This window comes from Hypomesus nipponensis, chromosome 19 (assembly GCF_054491055.1).
Source record: "Hypomesus nipponensis isolate SF chromosome 19, ASM5449105v1, whole genome shotgun sequence".
In the NCBI taxonomy this organism is placed as follows: domain Eukaryota; kingdom Metazoa; phylum Chordata; class Actinopteri; order Osmeriformes; family Osmeridae; genus Hypomesus; species Hypomesus nipponensis.
Window position 1 is genome coordinate 15,402,914 of NC_140379.1, and position 11,669 is coordinate 15,414,582.

The window sequence follows — 11,669 nt, forward strand, 5'->3', positions numbered from 1 at the left end:
TATCACATCTGCTCCTCGCCAAAGGCCGTTGAATGTAGAGCAAAACAGTATCCGGGTCTTACAATCTCTCAGCTTGGACAAGATGTGACCTGCAGCCCAACTGTTGGACTCATTTGTCAAAACAATATGCAAGGACTTCTGCAAGAGTGCTTCGACTATGAGATCCGAGTCCAGTGCTGTGATTGTGGACCTACACCTACCCCAACCACAGTTACCACCACAACCAAGCCTACAACACCAACTCCCACTACAACTACAACACCACCCACAACTACAACAAGTCCCCCTACAAGTACAAGGACAACTACTCCTACAAGTACTACACACACAACCACAACATCACCTACAACTCAATCCACAACCACTCCAGCAACCCCAGTTACAACAACACCATGCTCTGGCACGACCACTTGTCAATGGTCAGACTGGATCAACCTCGGCCAGCCTACTCCTGGCTCTGAGGGGGGAGATAATGAGTCCATAAAGAAGATCATTGATGCTGGTTATCACATCTGCTCCTCGCCAAAGGCCGTTGAATGTAGAGCAAAACAGTATCCGGGTCTTACGATCTCTCAGCTTGGACAAGATGTGACCTGCAGCCCAACTGTTGGACTCATTTGTCAAAACAATATGCAAGGACTTCTGCAAGAGTGCTTCGACTATGAGATCCGAGTCCAGTGTTGTGATTGTGGACCTACACCTACCCCAACCACAGTTACCACCACAACCAAGCCTACAACACCAACTCCCACTACAACTACAACACCCCCTACAACTACAACAACTCCCCCTACAAGTACGACAACTACTCCTACAAGTACTACACCCACAACCACTACATCACCTACAACTCAATCCACAACCACTCCAGCAACCCCTGTTACAACAACACCATGCTCTGGCACGACCACTTGTCAATGGTCAGACTGGATCAACCTCGGCCAGCCTACTCCTGGCTCTGAGGGGGGAGATAATGAGTCCATAAAGAAGATCATTGGTGCTGGTTATCACATCTGCACCTCGCCAAAGGCCGTTGAATGTAGAGCAAAACAGTATCCGGGTCTTACAATCTCTCAGCTTGGACAAGATGTGACCTGCAGCCCAACTGTTGGACTCATTTGTCAAAACAATATGCAAGGACTTCTGCAAGAGTGCTTCGACTATGAGATCCGAGTCCAGTGCTGTGATTGTGGACCTACACCTACCCCAACCACAGTTACCACCACAACCAAGCCTACAACACCAACTCCCACTACAACTACAACACCACCCACAACTACAACAAGTCCCCCTACAAGTACAAGGACAACTACTCCTACAAGTACTACACCCACAACCACAACATCACCTACAACTCAATCCACAACCACTCCAGCAACCCCAGTTACAACAACACCATGCTCTGGCACGACCACTTGTCAATGGTCAGACTGGATCAACCTCGGCCAGCCTACTCCTGGCTCTGAGGGGGGAGATAATGAGTCCATAAAGAAGATCATTGGTGCTGGTTATCACATCTGCTCCTCGCCAAAGGCCGTTGAATGTAGAGCAAAACAGTATCCGGGTCTTACGATCTCTCAGCTTGGACAAGATGTGACCTGCAGCCCAACTGTTGGACTCATTTGTCAAAACAATATGCAAGGACTTCTGCAAGAGTGCTTCGACTATGAGATCCGAGTCCAGTGCTGTGATTGTGGACCTACACCTACCCCAACCACAGTTACCACCACAACCAAGCCTACAACACCAACTCCCACTACAACTACAACACCACCCACAACTACAACAAGTCCCCCTACAAGTACAAGGACAACTACTCCTACAAGTACTACACCCACAACCACAACATCACCTACAACTCAATCCACAACCACTCCAGCAACCCCAGTTACAACAACACCATGCTCTGGCACGACCACTTGTCAATGGTCAGACTGGATCAACCTCGGCCAGCCTACTCCTGGCTCTGAGGGGGGAGATAATGAGTCCATAAAGAAGATCATTGATGCTGGTTATCACATCTGCTCCTCGCCAAAGGCCGTTGAATGTAGAGCAAAACAGTATCCGGGTCTTACGATCTCTCAGCTTGGACAAGATGTGACCTGCAGCCCAACTGTTGGACTCATTTGTCAAAACAATATGCAAGGACTTCTGCAAGAGTGCTTCGACTATGAGATCCGAGTCCAGTGTTGTGATTGTGGACCTACACCTACCCCAACCACAGTTACCACCACAACCAAGCCTACAACACCAACTCCCACTACAACTACAACACCCCCTACAACTACAACAACTCCCCCTACAAGTACGACAACTACTCCTACAAGTACTACACCCACAACCACTACATCACCTACAACTCAATCCACAACCACTCCAGCAACCCCTGTTACAACAACACCATGCTCTGGCACGACCACTTGTCAATGGTCAGACTGGATCAACCTCGGCCAGCCTACTCCTGGCTCTGAGGGGGGAGATAATGAGTCCATAAAGAAGATCATTGGTGCTGGTTATCACATCTGCACCTCGCCAAAGGCCGTTGAATGTAGAGCAAAACAGTATCCGGGTCTTACAATCTCTCAGCTTGGACAAGATGTGACCTGCAGCCCAACTGTTGGACTCATTTGTCAAAACAATATGCAAGGACTTCTGCAAGAGTGCTTCGACTATGAGATCCGAGTCCAGTGCTGTGATTGTGGACCTACACCTACCCCAACCACAGTTACCACCACAACCAAGCCTACAACACCAACTCCCACTACAACTACAACACCACCCACAACTACAACAAGTCCCCCTACAAGTACAAGGACAACTACTCCTACAAGTACTACACCCACAACCACAACATCACCTACAACTCAATCCACAACCACTCCAGCAACCCCAGTTACAACAACACCATGCTCTGGCACGACCACTTGTCAATGGTCAGACTGGATCAACCTCGGCCAGCCTACTCCTGGCTCTGAGGGGGGAGATAATGAGTCCATAAAGAAGATCATTGGTGCTGGTTATCACATCTGCTCCTCGCCAAAGGCCGTTGAATGTAGAGCAAAACAGTATCCGGGTCTTACGATCTCTCAGCTTGGACAAGATGTGACCTGCAGCCCAACTGTTGGACTCATTTGTCAAAACAATATGCAAGGACTTCTGCAAGAGTGCTTCGACTATGAGATCCGAGTCCAGTGTTGTGATTGTGGACCTACACCTACCCCAACCACAGTTACCACCACAACCAAGCCTACAACACCAACTCCCACTACAACTACAACACCCCCTACAACTACAACAACTCCCCCTACAAGTACGACAACTACTCCTACAAGTACTACACCCACAACCACTACATCACCTACAACTCAATCCACAACCACTCCAGCAACCCCTGTTACAACAACACCATGCTCTGGCACGACCACTTGTCAATGGTCAGACTGGATCAACCTCGGCCAGCCTACTCCTGGCTCTGAGGGGGGAGATAATGAGTCCATAAAGAAGATCATTGGTGCTGGTTATCACATCTGCACCTCGCCAAAGGCCGTTGAATGTAGAGCAAAACAGTATCCGGGTCTTACAATCTCTCAGCTTGGACAAGATGTGACCTGCAGCCCAACTGTTGGACTCATTTGTCAAAACAATATGCAAGGACTTCTGCAAGAGTGCTTCGACTATGAGATCCGAGTCCAGTGCTGTGATTGTGGACCTACACCTACCCCAACCACAGTTACCACCACAACCAAGCCTACAACACCAACTCCCACTACAACTACAACACCACCCACAACTACAACAAGTCCCCCTACAAGTACAAGGACAACTACTCCTACAAGTACTACACCCACAACCACAACATCACCTACAACTCAATCCACAACCACTCCAGCAACCCCAGTTACAACAACACCATGCTCTGGCACGACCACTTGTCAATGGTCAGACTGGATCAACCTCGGCCAGCCTACTCCTGGCTCTGAGGGGGGAGATAATGAGTCCATAAAGAAGATCATTGGTGCTGGTTATCACATCTGCTCCTCGCCAAAGGCCGTTGAATGTAGAGCAAAACAGTATCCGGGTCTTACGATCTCTCAGCTTGGACAAGATGTGACCTGCAGCCCAACTGTTGGACTCATTTGTCAAAACAATATGCAAGGACTTCTGCAAGAGTGCTTCGACTATGAGATCCGAGTCCAGTGTTGTGATTGTGGACCTACACCTACCCCAACCACAGTTACCACCACAACCAAGCCTACAACACCAACTCCCACTACAACTACAACACCCCCTACAACTACAACAACTCCCCCTACAAGTACGACAACTACTCCTACAAGTACTACACCCACAACCACTACATCACCTACAACTCAATCCACAACCACTCCAGCAACCCCAGTTACAACAACACCATGCTCTGGCACGACCACTTGTCAATGGTCAGACTGGATCAACCTCGGCCAGCCTACTCCTGGCTCTGAGGGGGGAGATAATGAGTCCATAAAGAAGATCATTGGTGCTGGTTATCACATCTGCTCCTCGCCAAAGGCCGTTGAATGTAGAGCAAAACAGTATCCGGGTCTTACAATCTCTCAGCTTGGACAAGATGTGACCTGCAGCCCAACTGTTGGACTCATTTGTCAAAACAATATGCAAGGACTTCTGCAAGAGTGCTTCGACTATGAGATCCGAGTCCAGTGTTGTGATTGTGGACCTACACCTACCCCAACCACAGTTACCACCACAACCAAGCCTACAACACCAACTCCCACTACAACTACAACACCACCCACAACTACAACAAGTCCCCCTACAAGTACAAGGACAACTACTCCTACAAGTACTACACCCACAACCACTACATCACCTACAACTCAATCCACAACCACTCCAGCAACCCCAGTTACAACAACACCATGCTCTGGCACGACCACTTGTCAATGGTCAGACTGGATCAACCTCGGCCAGCCTACTCCTGGCTCTGAGGGGGGAGATAATGAGTCCATAAAGAAGATCATTGGTGCTGGTTATCACATCTGCTCCTCGCCAAAGGCCGTTGAATGTAGAGCAAAACAGTATCCGGGTCTTACAATCTCTCAGCTTGGACAAGATGTGACCTGCAGCCCAACTGTTGGACTCATTTGTCAAAACAATATGCAAGGACTTCTGCAAGAGTGCTTCGACTATGAGATCCGAGTCCAGTGTTGTGATTGTGGACCTACACCTACCCCAACCACAGTTACCACCACAACCAAGCCTACAACACCAACTCCCACTACAACTACAACACCACCTACAACTACAACAACTCCCCCTAAAAGTACAAGGACAACTACTCCTAAAACCACAATATCAACCACTAGATCAATCACTCTAAGTGTTGTAACAAATGAGACTATGAAACCTACCACTCAGCCGACACCAAGCACTCAGTCCCATGGCCATTGTTGTTTTTACAATAATGTGTCTTACCTGAAAGGTAAGCACTCATAATATCTACCCCTTGCCTAAAGTAATAATATCATATAAGTCCCTAGACATTATTCTTCATCGATTCACTCAATGATTTGTTTCCTTTCACTTTTTGCTTCTTTTAGGTGCTGTGATATACAATGTTTCTGACCATGATGGATGGTGCTACGTAGGTTACTGCAGCAATTCCTGTGAAATTGCAATCAACTCTAGCCTATGTCAATCAACACCAACTCCTCCCACACCAGCAACCCCTACTACAACAACCCCTACTACAACAACCCCTACTACAACAACCCCTACTACAACAACCCCTACTACATCAACCCCTACTACAACAACCCCTACTACAACAACCCCTACTACAACAACAACAACGCCTATAACAACAAGAACCCCTAAAACAACCAACGCTACCATTCGACCACCATTTATAAAGCACTGTGACCATTTACACCCACCAAGAACGGTAACCTCATTGTTTGAGACCATTGTTTTTAGTAGTATGGCAAATAACATCACATTTCTGGACATACACATACCTGTTTTAATGTTTACATTATTTCAAAGAAACATGCACCCATCATCTAGAAATACAGTGACGTTTAATTTTTGCAATAGACCAGGATATCTGAGAAATAATCCTGTTGTTTTTCTTCTAGAATGGGCAAATATGGAAACATGACGCATGTTCCAACGCAACATGCGTCCTAGGAGATGTGACTATCCACCATGTTATATGTGAAGATCCCAAGCCCATAGTCTGCCAAAACAACTATCCCCCAATAAGAGTTTATGATGAGTCTGGGTGCTGCTATCAGTACCAGTGTCAATGTAAGGACTAGTGTCAGTTGAAGGACTGACCCAATTTTAGATCTACAATAGCCTGTAACTGTACAATCAATTCAGAAAGTCGGATAATTTGATTACTATCAATCAAAGCTAAATACAATGTAATGACTTGCTTGTTTTTTTTATTTTACAGGCATCTGTTCAGGTTGGGGAGATCCCCACTATATCACATTTGATGGAACATACTATGGCTTCCAAGGAAACTGTTCCTATGTTTTGGTCAAAGAAATCCTACCCAAGTACAACTTCAGTGTAACCATCGATAACTACTTCTGCAACTCTCCAGACGGCCTGTCCTGCCCTCAGTCCATTACCGTTTACTATCACTCATATCAGATCTACATGACGCAAAAAGACATTAATGGAGTTTTCACCAACCTGGTAACTTATCTTGATGATTTAGTTTTGGCGTGTTTCTTTATAATTTTTGTATTAGGCACTGGGCTGTAATATGTTATTTAGATGTACAGTTTGTAAATGTGTTTTAGAGATAGATCAGCTTTTGATGATTGACATTTTTCAGTCCATTTCTCATAGTTCATATCATTTGTCTCAGATTTATGTCAACAACAAACGCATCATCCCAGCCTTTGAGAATGCAGATTTCCGTATCACAGACAACGGCATTGAATCAACAGTTATCATCCCAGAGATTGATGCCAAGGTGACCTTCACTGGGCTCATGTTTGCCATCTACTTACCATATGCCAAGTTCCACGGCAACACAGAGGGACAGTGTGGTGAGTTCATCCTACTCTCCCAGTGACACTCACTATTGTGGACTGCTCACCCTCAAAGTCATCTATGCTGCAACGTATTTCATGCTTAATTCATTAAATTTCCCATGGTCTTGTATGCATTATTAAGCAATGGGCTCATCCTGGTGTTGATGTAATAACTTGTTCCCCAGGTACCTGTGACAACAACCGCACAGATGACTGCATGCTGCCCACTGGGCAGGTCATCTCTTCGTGTCCAGACATGGCCAACTCATGGCATGTTCCTGACCACAACAACAGCCACTGCTCTGCTCCACCGACTCAGCCTCCCACCATTGTGCCCTCTCCACCATGCAATGCGGCCATCTGCGAGATCATCAAGACCGAGTGAGGATACATTTTGAACTTGTCTAAATTTTATCCAAAAACATAGCAGGTAGTTTCACAATTTCCATATCAAACAAGCATATGCCATCTTACACCTTTTTTTCCTTGAGAGCTATAGATTTAATTTATCTTAATGGCACTAGAATCCATGACACCATCATTACTGCCAATAACATGACACATTAACACTTTCACTATTGGTTGAACACAGGACAAAATATGATACAAGGGACAGAACCGGAAGAGGTACAGTATTTAATAACCACAACTTTGCATTTCTCAGGGTGTTTGCATCCTGTCACAAGACCATCCCTTATGAGGCCTACTATGAGGCCTGCAACTTTGACGTCTGTCACATGGACAACGTCACAATTGGCTGCAGCAGCTTGCAGGTGTATGCAGATGCCTGTGCACAGGCAGGAGTGTGCTTCGAATGGAGGGATGCCACTGATGGGTTATGTGGTACGTAGTTCTCACATTGGCTCTTCGTACAGACAGAACACCTGCCTATCTTATCATACAAGCCGGGATGCACAAGGAGCCTCTCTAGCTCTGACACAATTAGGTGGCGAGTTTCTCTGATAATTATGTAGGTGCTCAGGATGCTATCTCTCTTCCTTTAGACTTCAATTGCCATGCACCGTTGGTGTACGAGGCCTGTGGCCCTGCAGTGGAGTCGACGTGTAACCTCAGGTATGCCTGTCGTTGGTATATATTATAATTACAATATATATTATAATATTTTTTTTTTTAAACATACACCACATAGCATGCCAGATTCTAAAACACTAAACCTGCGAGTGGCAAGTTCATGGGCTTGACAAATACTGAAATTATGGCCATTGTATAGGTACAATCTGAATTTCATCGAGACCAAAGACGAATACACCTCCTTGACAACTATGAAGATTGAGGGCTGCTACTGCCCCAGTGGCACCACACTGTTGAGCCCAGGCAGCCACATCTGCATCCCCAGCTGTGGTGAGCATGGTCACCTCACTACAGGACACCTTGTCTTGACACATTGACATGTTTGATCAAACCTAACAGCGTATTTTCAACCAATAACCAGTGACGTTTTTGGGGGTGGGTGTTTCTCAGATGTCTGCTATTTGAGAAACGGAACATGGAAAGAGGTAAATAAAATATTTGTTTATATAACTTGTTTTATATATATAACAATATAACGATATTAAGTACTGTTTTCTACTTTTAAAATGCTGCAGTGATTCACTTTTAACATATATTATTCTTGTTTTTGCCAGGTCAACGAGACATGGGTCGAGGACTGTAAAGAGTGTGTATGTGAGAAGGCCACACTGGAAACGCATTGCCAGCCCATAGGGTGCCCCACACAGGCCCCACTGTCCTGCAACCAGCAGGGTCAAGTCAGAGTTACAGAAAAGGATGGCTGTTGTCCAAAGGACAAGTGTGGTGAGTCATCTCTTAATTAAAGTCAATGCCAACCCAAGTATTAACCCTAATTATATTCTTAATTTAAACCCTACCTAACCAAAACTTTACTTCAGCACTGTCAGTAAGCCAGTGCTATTAGAGAAGTGAAGATAAATGCAATAGACACGATGTTGAGCCATTCTTATGTTTCTATTTGTGGAAATTGACTTTTCTCTGTATTCCATGGTAACTCATTGTTGGCTTCTCTCTTTACAGTGTGTGATGTCTCAACATGCTCTTCATCCATACTCACATGCCCCCCTGGCTACAAGACAGAAGTGACCATGGGAGTTTGCTGCCACATAAGCAACTGCGGTGAGCTAGTTATAAATCTGTGAATGAGTGTGCATTTCTTTGTGGTAATACATGTGTGTAGTATTTTTGGTATTATCTGTGCTGTGGAACATTTATAAGTGTGCATTCCTATTTGTGAATAATGTCATGTACATTTGCATCAACTACATTGCAACTTTATAGCAATACCGACAATAAAAACATTGTTGGTATTGAATGCATTACCATGTATTTAAATGGTATTAAGTGTAAACGTTACAGGTTATTACAAAGGTGTAAGGCACAGTATAGGGTAGGGGTGTAAGGGGTGAAAGGACGTTGTAAGGGAAAGTTGAAGGTTAAGTGACCAGAATAAGGTCAATGTTGACATCCATTTACCCCTAGAAAGCCCAACATCCTCAGCTTCATAATTTAATGTTAACAGTAACCTTGTGGATGGATGTGGGTGTACCCTTTACAACACCCTTTACAATACCCTTCCACTCACCTCTAAACCCTTTATCCAAACTGCTCTTTCTTACTCTGTTGGAATAACCCATTACACATTTACATAATACCATTTCATTATTGCTATGTAATTATATGGTAGTTAATGTGACTTTATTATTAGAAGTGTTGACAAATGTGTGACACATTGAATGACTTGTGTTCCTTATTGTTCAACAGTACCAAAGGATGTATGTGTGTTCAACAACACTGAATATCAGGTGAGAATTTACAAACCATGACCTCTCAATAAATCAGACGTGGAGGAAAACATTTAATGTGGAGGTCAAAACAGCTGGAGACGTTACCATGACGACGCGCCATTGAGACGGTCTGACATGTGTGCTCCCTTCCCACCCTTAGCCTGGAACCATTGTGCCTAAGGGCCAATGTCAACAGTGTGTGTGTGGTCCCAACATGGATGCGGTTAGCCACCTCCGTGTTGTGGATTGTGTACCTGTGACCTGTGACACCCACTGCCAAGTGGTAAGTACCATGGGAGGTGGCATTAGGTTGTGTGTGTGTGTTTGCGGGTCCTGTCTGTGTTAACCCTCTCCTCGCCACTGCAGGGCTACGAGTACCAGCCTGTCGCTGGGCGGTGTTGTGGGAAGTGTGTTCAGACGGGATGTGTGGTTCCGGTATCAGAGAACGCTACACACGTTGTTCAGGTCGGTCAAGTCAAGAATCCTTATTGTCCTTTGGGTTATAGTCACCGTATACTCATGTCAGTGAAGCTTTACTTGAAGATGACGTTATTTAGTTAGTTACCATGCAGTTAGTGAGGATATGTGACATGAACTCATTTCCTTTCTCTGTGTCCCCCTCTCCCATCCCACTCTGTCCTCCCCACCTATGGGAATGTCCTGTGTGTGTGCAGCCTGGCTCCATATGGAACCCCCCTGGGCAGCCCTGTATCAACTACGAGTGTGTGATCATCGGAAAGCAGTTCATTACAATTGAAGCCAAGACCAAATGCCCATACTTCAACCCAAAGGACTGCATCCCTGTACGTAAACACGCACACACACCATCACAACCTATACCACAGCATCTCGACCTATACAAGCAAATCTGTATCTTCTTTAAAACAGTAAAATCATCATAGCATGGATCAGAATGTGCCTTTGGAAATGTATACTATCTAAAGTACTTTTGGAGGAGGCTCCTCCTGGGAATCTCAAACATTATACCTCATAGATCGATTGAGCTGGTTAGTAACAATACAAATATTTTGCCCTTTGTTTTACTCATGTTATTAATTGTAGGGAACGGAGGTCATTGCCCCAGATGGTTGCTGTCATGGCTGTGAGTGTCTGCCAGCATTTTTCAGCTTGTCTTTCGAATTTTTATTATTGGTAGTTTGAATATGCTGTTTAATAAATATTGAGAATAACGTACACATTTTGATAAAAATGTTCCCCTTTTTTCTTCTCCCCGGCTTCCAGGTATCCCCCTGCCTAAACCATGTAATGTCAGCAACACACCAGTTTATTTGGAGAACAACGGCTGTCGCTCCTCTCAGAAGGTCAACATGACTTCCTGTGTAGGGTCTTGCGGAACCTACGCAATGTGAGTCTAGAGTACTCGTCTCCATAGCATGTTCATGTACTCTCCAAGAACATGAACATGAAGATAACAACACGTCCCTCTCTCTCTCTTTTGTCGAAAGGTACTCGGCCCAGGCCCAGAACTTGGAACGCTCCTGTTCCTGCTGCCAGGAACTCTTCACCAGCAAGAGAGAAGTGGAGCTTGTGTGTAAGGATGGGTCTACTGTCAGTCACACCTACATCCACATTGAGAAGTGTGGCTGTCTGAGGACGGAGTGTATCGTACAGGAGGCCAGTCAGGTCACCAAGGGCCAAGGGACCAGACGATGATCGCCCGACCGCCGGTCTGTTCAGACCAGCCCTCTATTTATGTCATGCTGTTAGAATAGATCTTTATTAGTCTGTGCTTCTCACCCGTATATATCTGTTTTTGTTGCAAAGCAAACATTCGAATAAA

The 11,669-nt window shown here is 45.3% G+C and overlaps 2 protein-coding genes across 2 annotated transcripts; both read left to right on the top strand.

The window, feature by feature from the left end:
* The first annotated feature begins 126 nt into the window (after positions 1-126).
* LOC146247196 (uncharacterized) lies at positions 127-5,318 on the top strand. The gene is made up of 10 exons (XM_084682844.1): positions 127-1,052; positions 1,217-1,405; positions 1,721-1,909; positions 2,225-2,410; positions 2,726-2,914; positions 3,230-3,415; positions 3,731-3,919; positions 4,235-4,420; positions 4,736-4,924; positions 5,240-5,318. Exons 1-10 carry the CDS (start codon positions 127-129, stop codon positions 5,316-5,318), a joined length of 2,508 nt encoding a protein of 835 aa, XP_084538970.1.
* A 23-nt stretch (positions 5,319-5,341) lies between these two features.
* On the top strand, positions 5,342-11,669 carry LOC146247197 (intestinal mucin-like protein). Its single transcript, XM_084682809.1, has 19 exons — positions 5,342-5,479; positions 5,598-5,941; positions 6,135-6,306; positions 6,458-6,705; positions 6,881-7,064; positions 7,235-7,430; positions 7,714-7,892; positions 8,054-8,123; positions 8,281-8,411; positions 8,532-8,566; positions 8,696-8,864; positions 9,102-9,200; positions 9,846-9,886; positions 10,029-10,151; positions 10,235-10,333; positions 10,543-10,671; positions 10,931-10,970; positions 11,111-11,234; positions 11,335-11,669. The coding sequence occupies exons 1-19, from the start codon at positions 5,398-5,400 to the stop codon at positions 11,540-11,542; spliced, it is 2,673 nt and encodes an 890-aa protein (XP_084538935.1). The 5' UTR covers positions 5,342-5,397; the 3' UTR covers positions 11,543-11,669.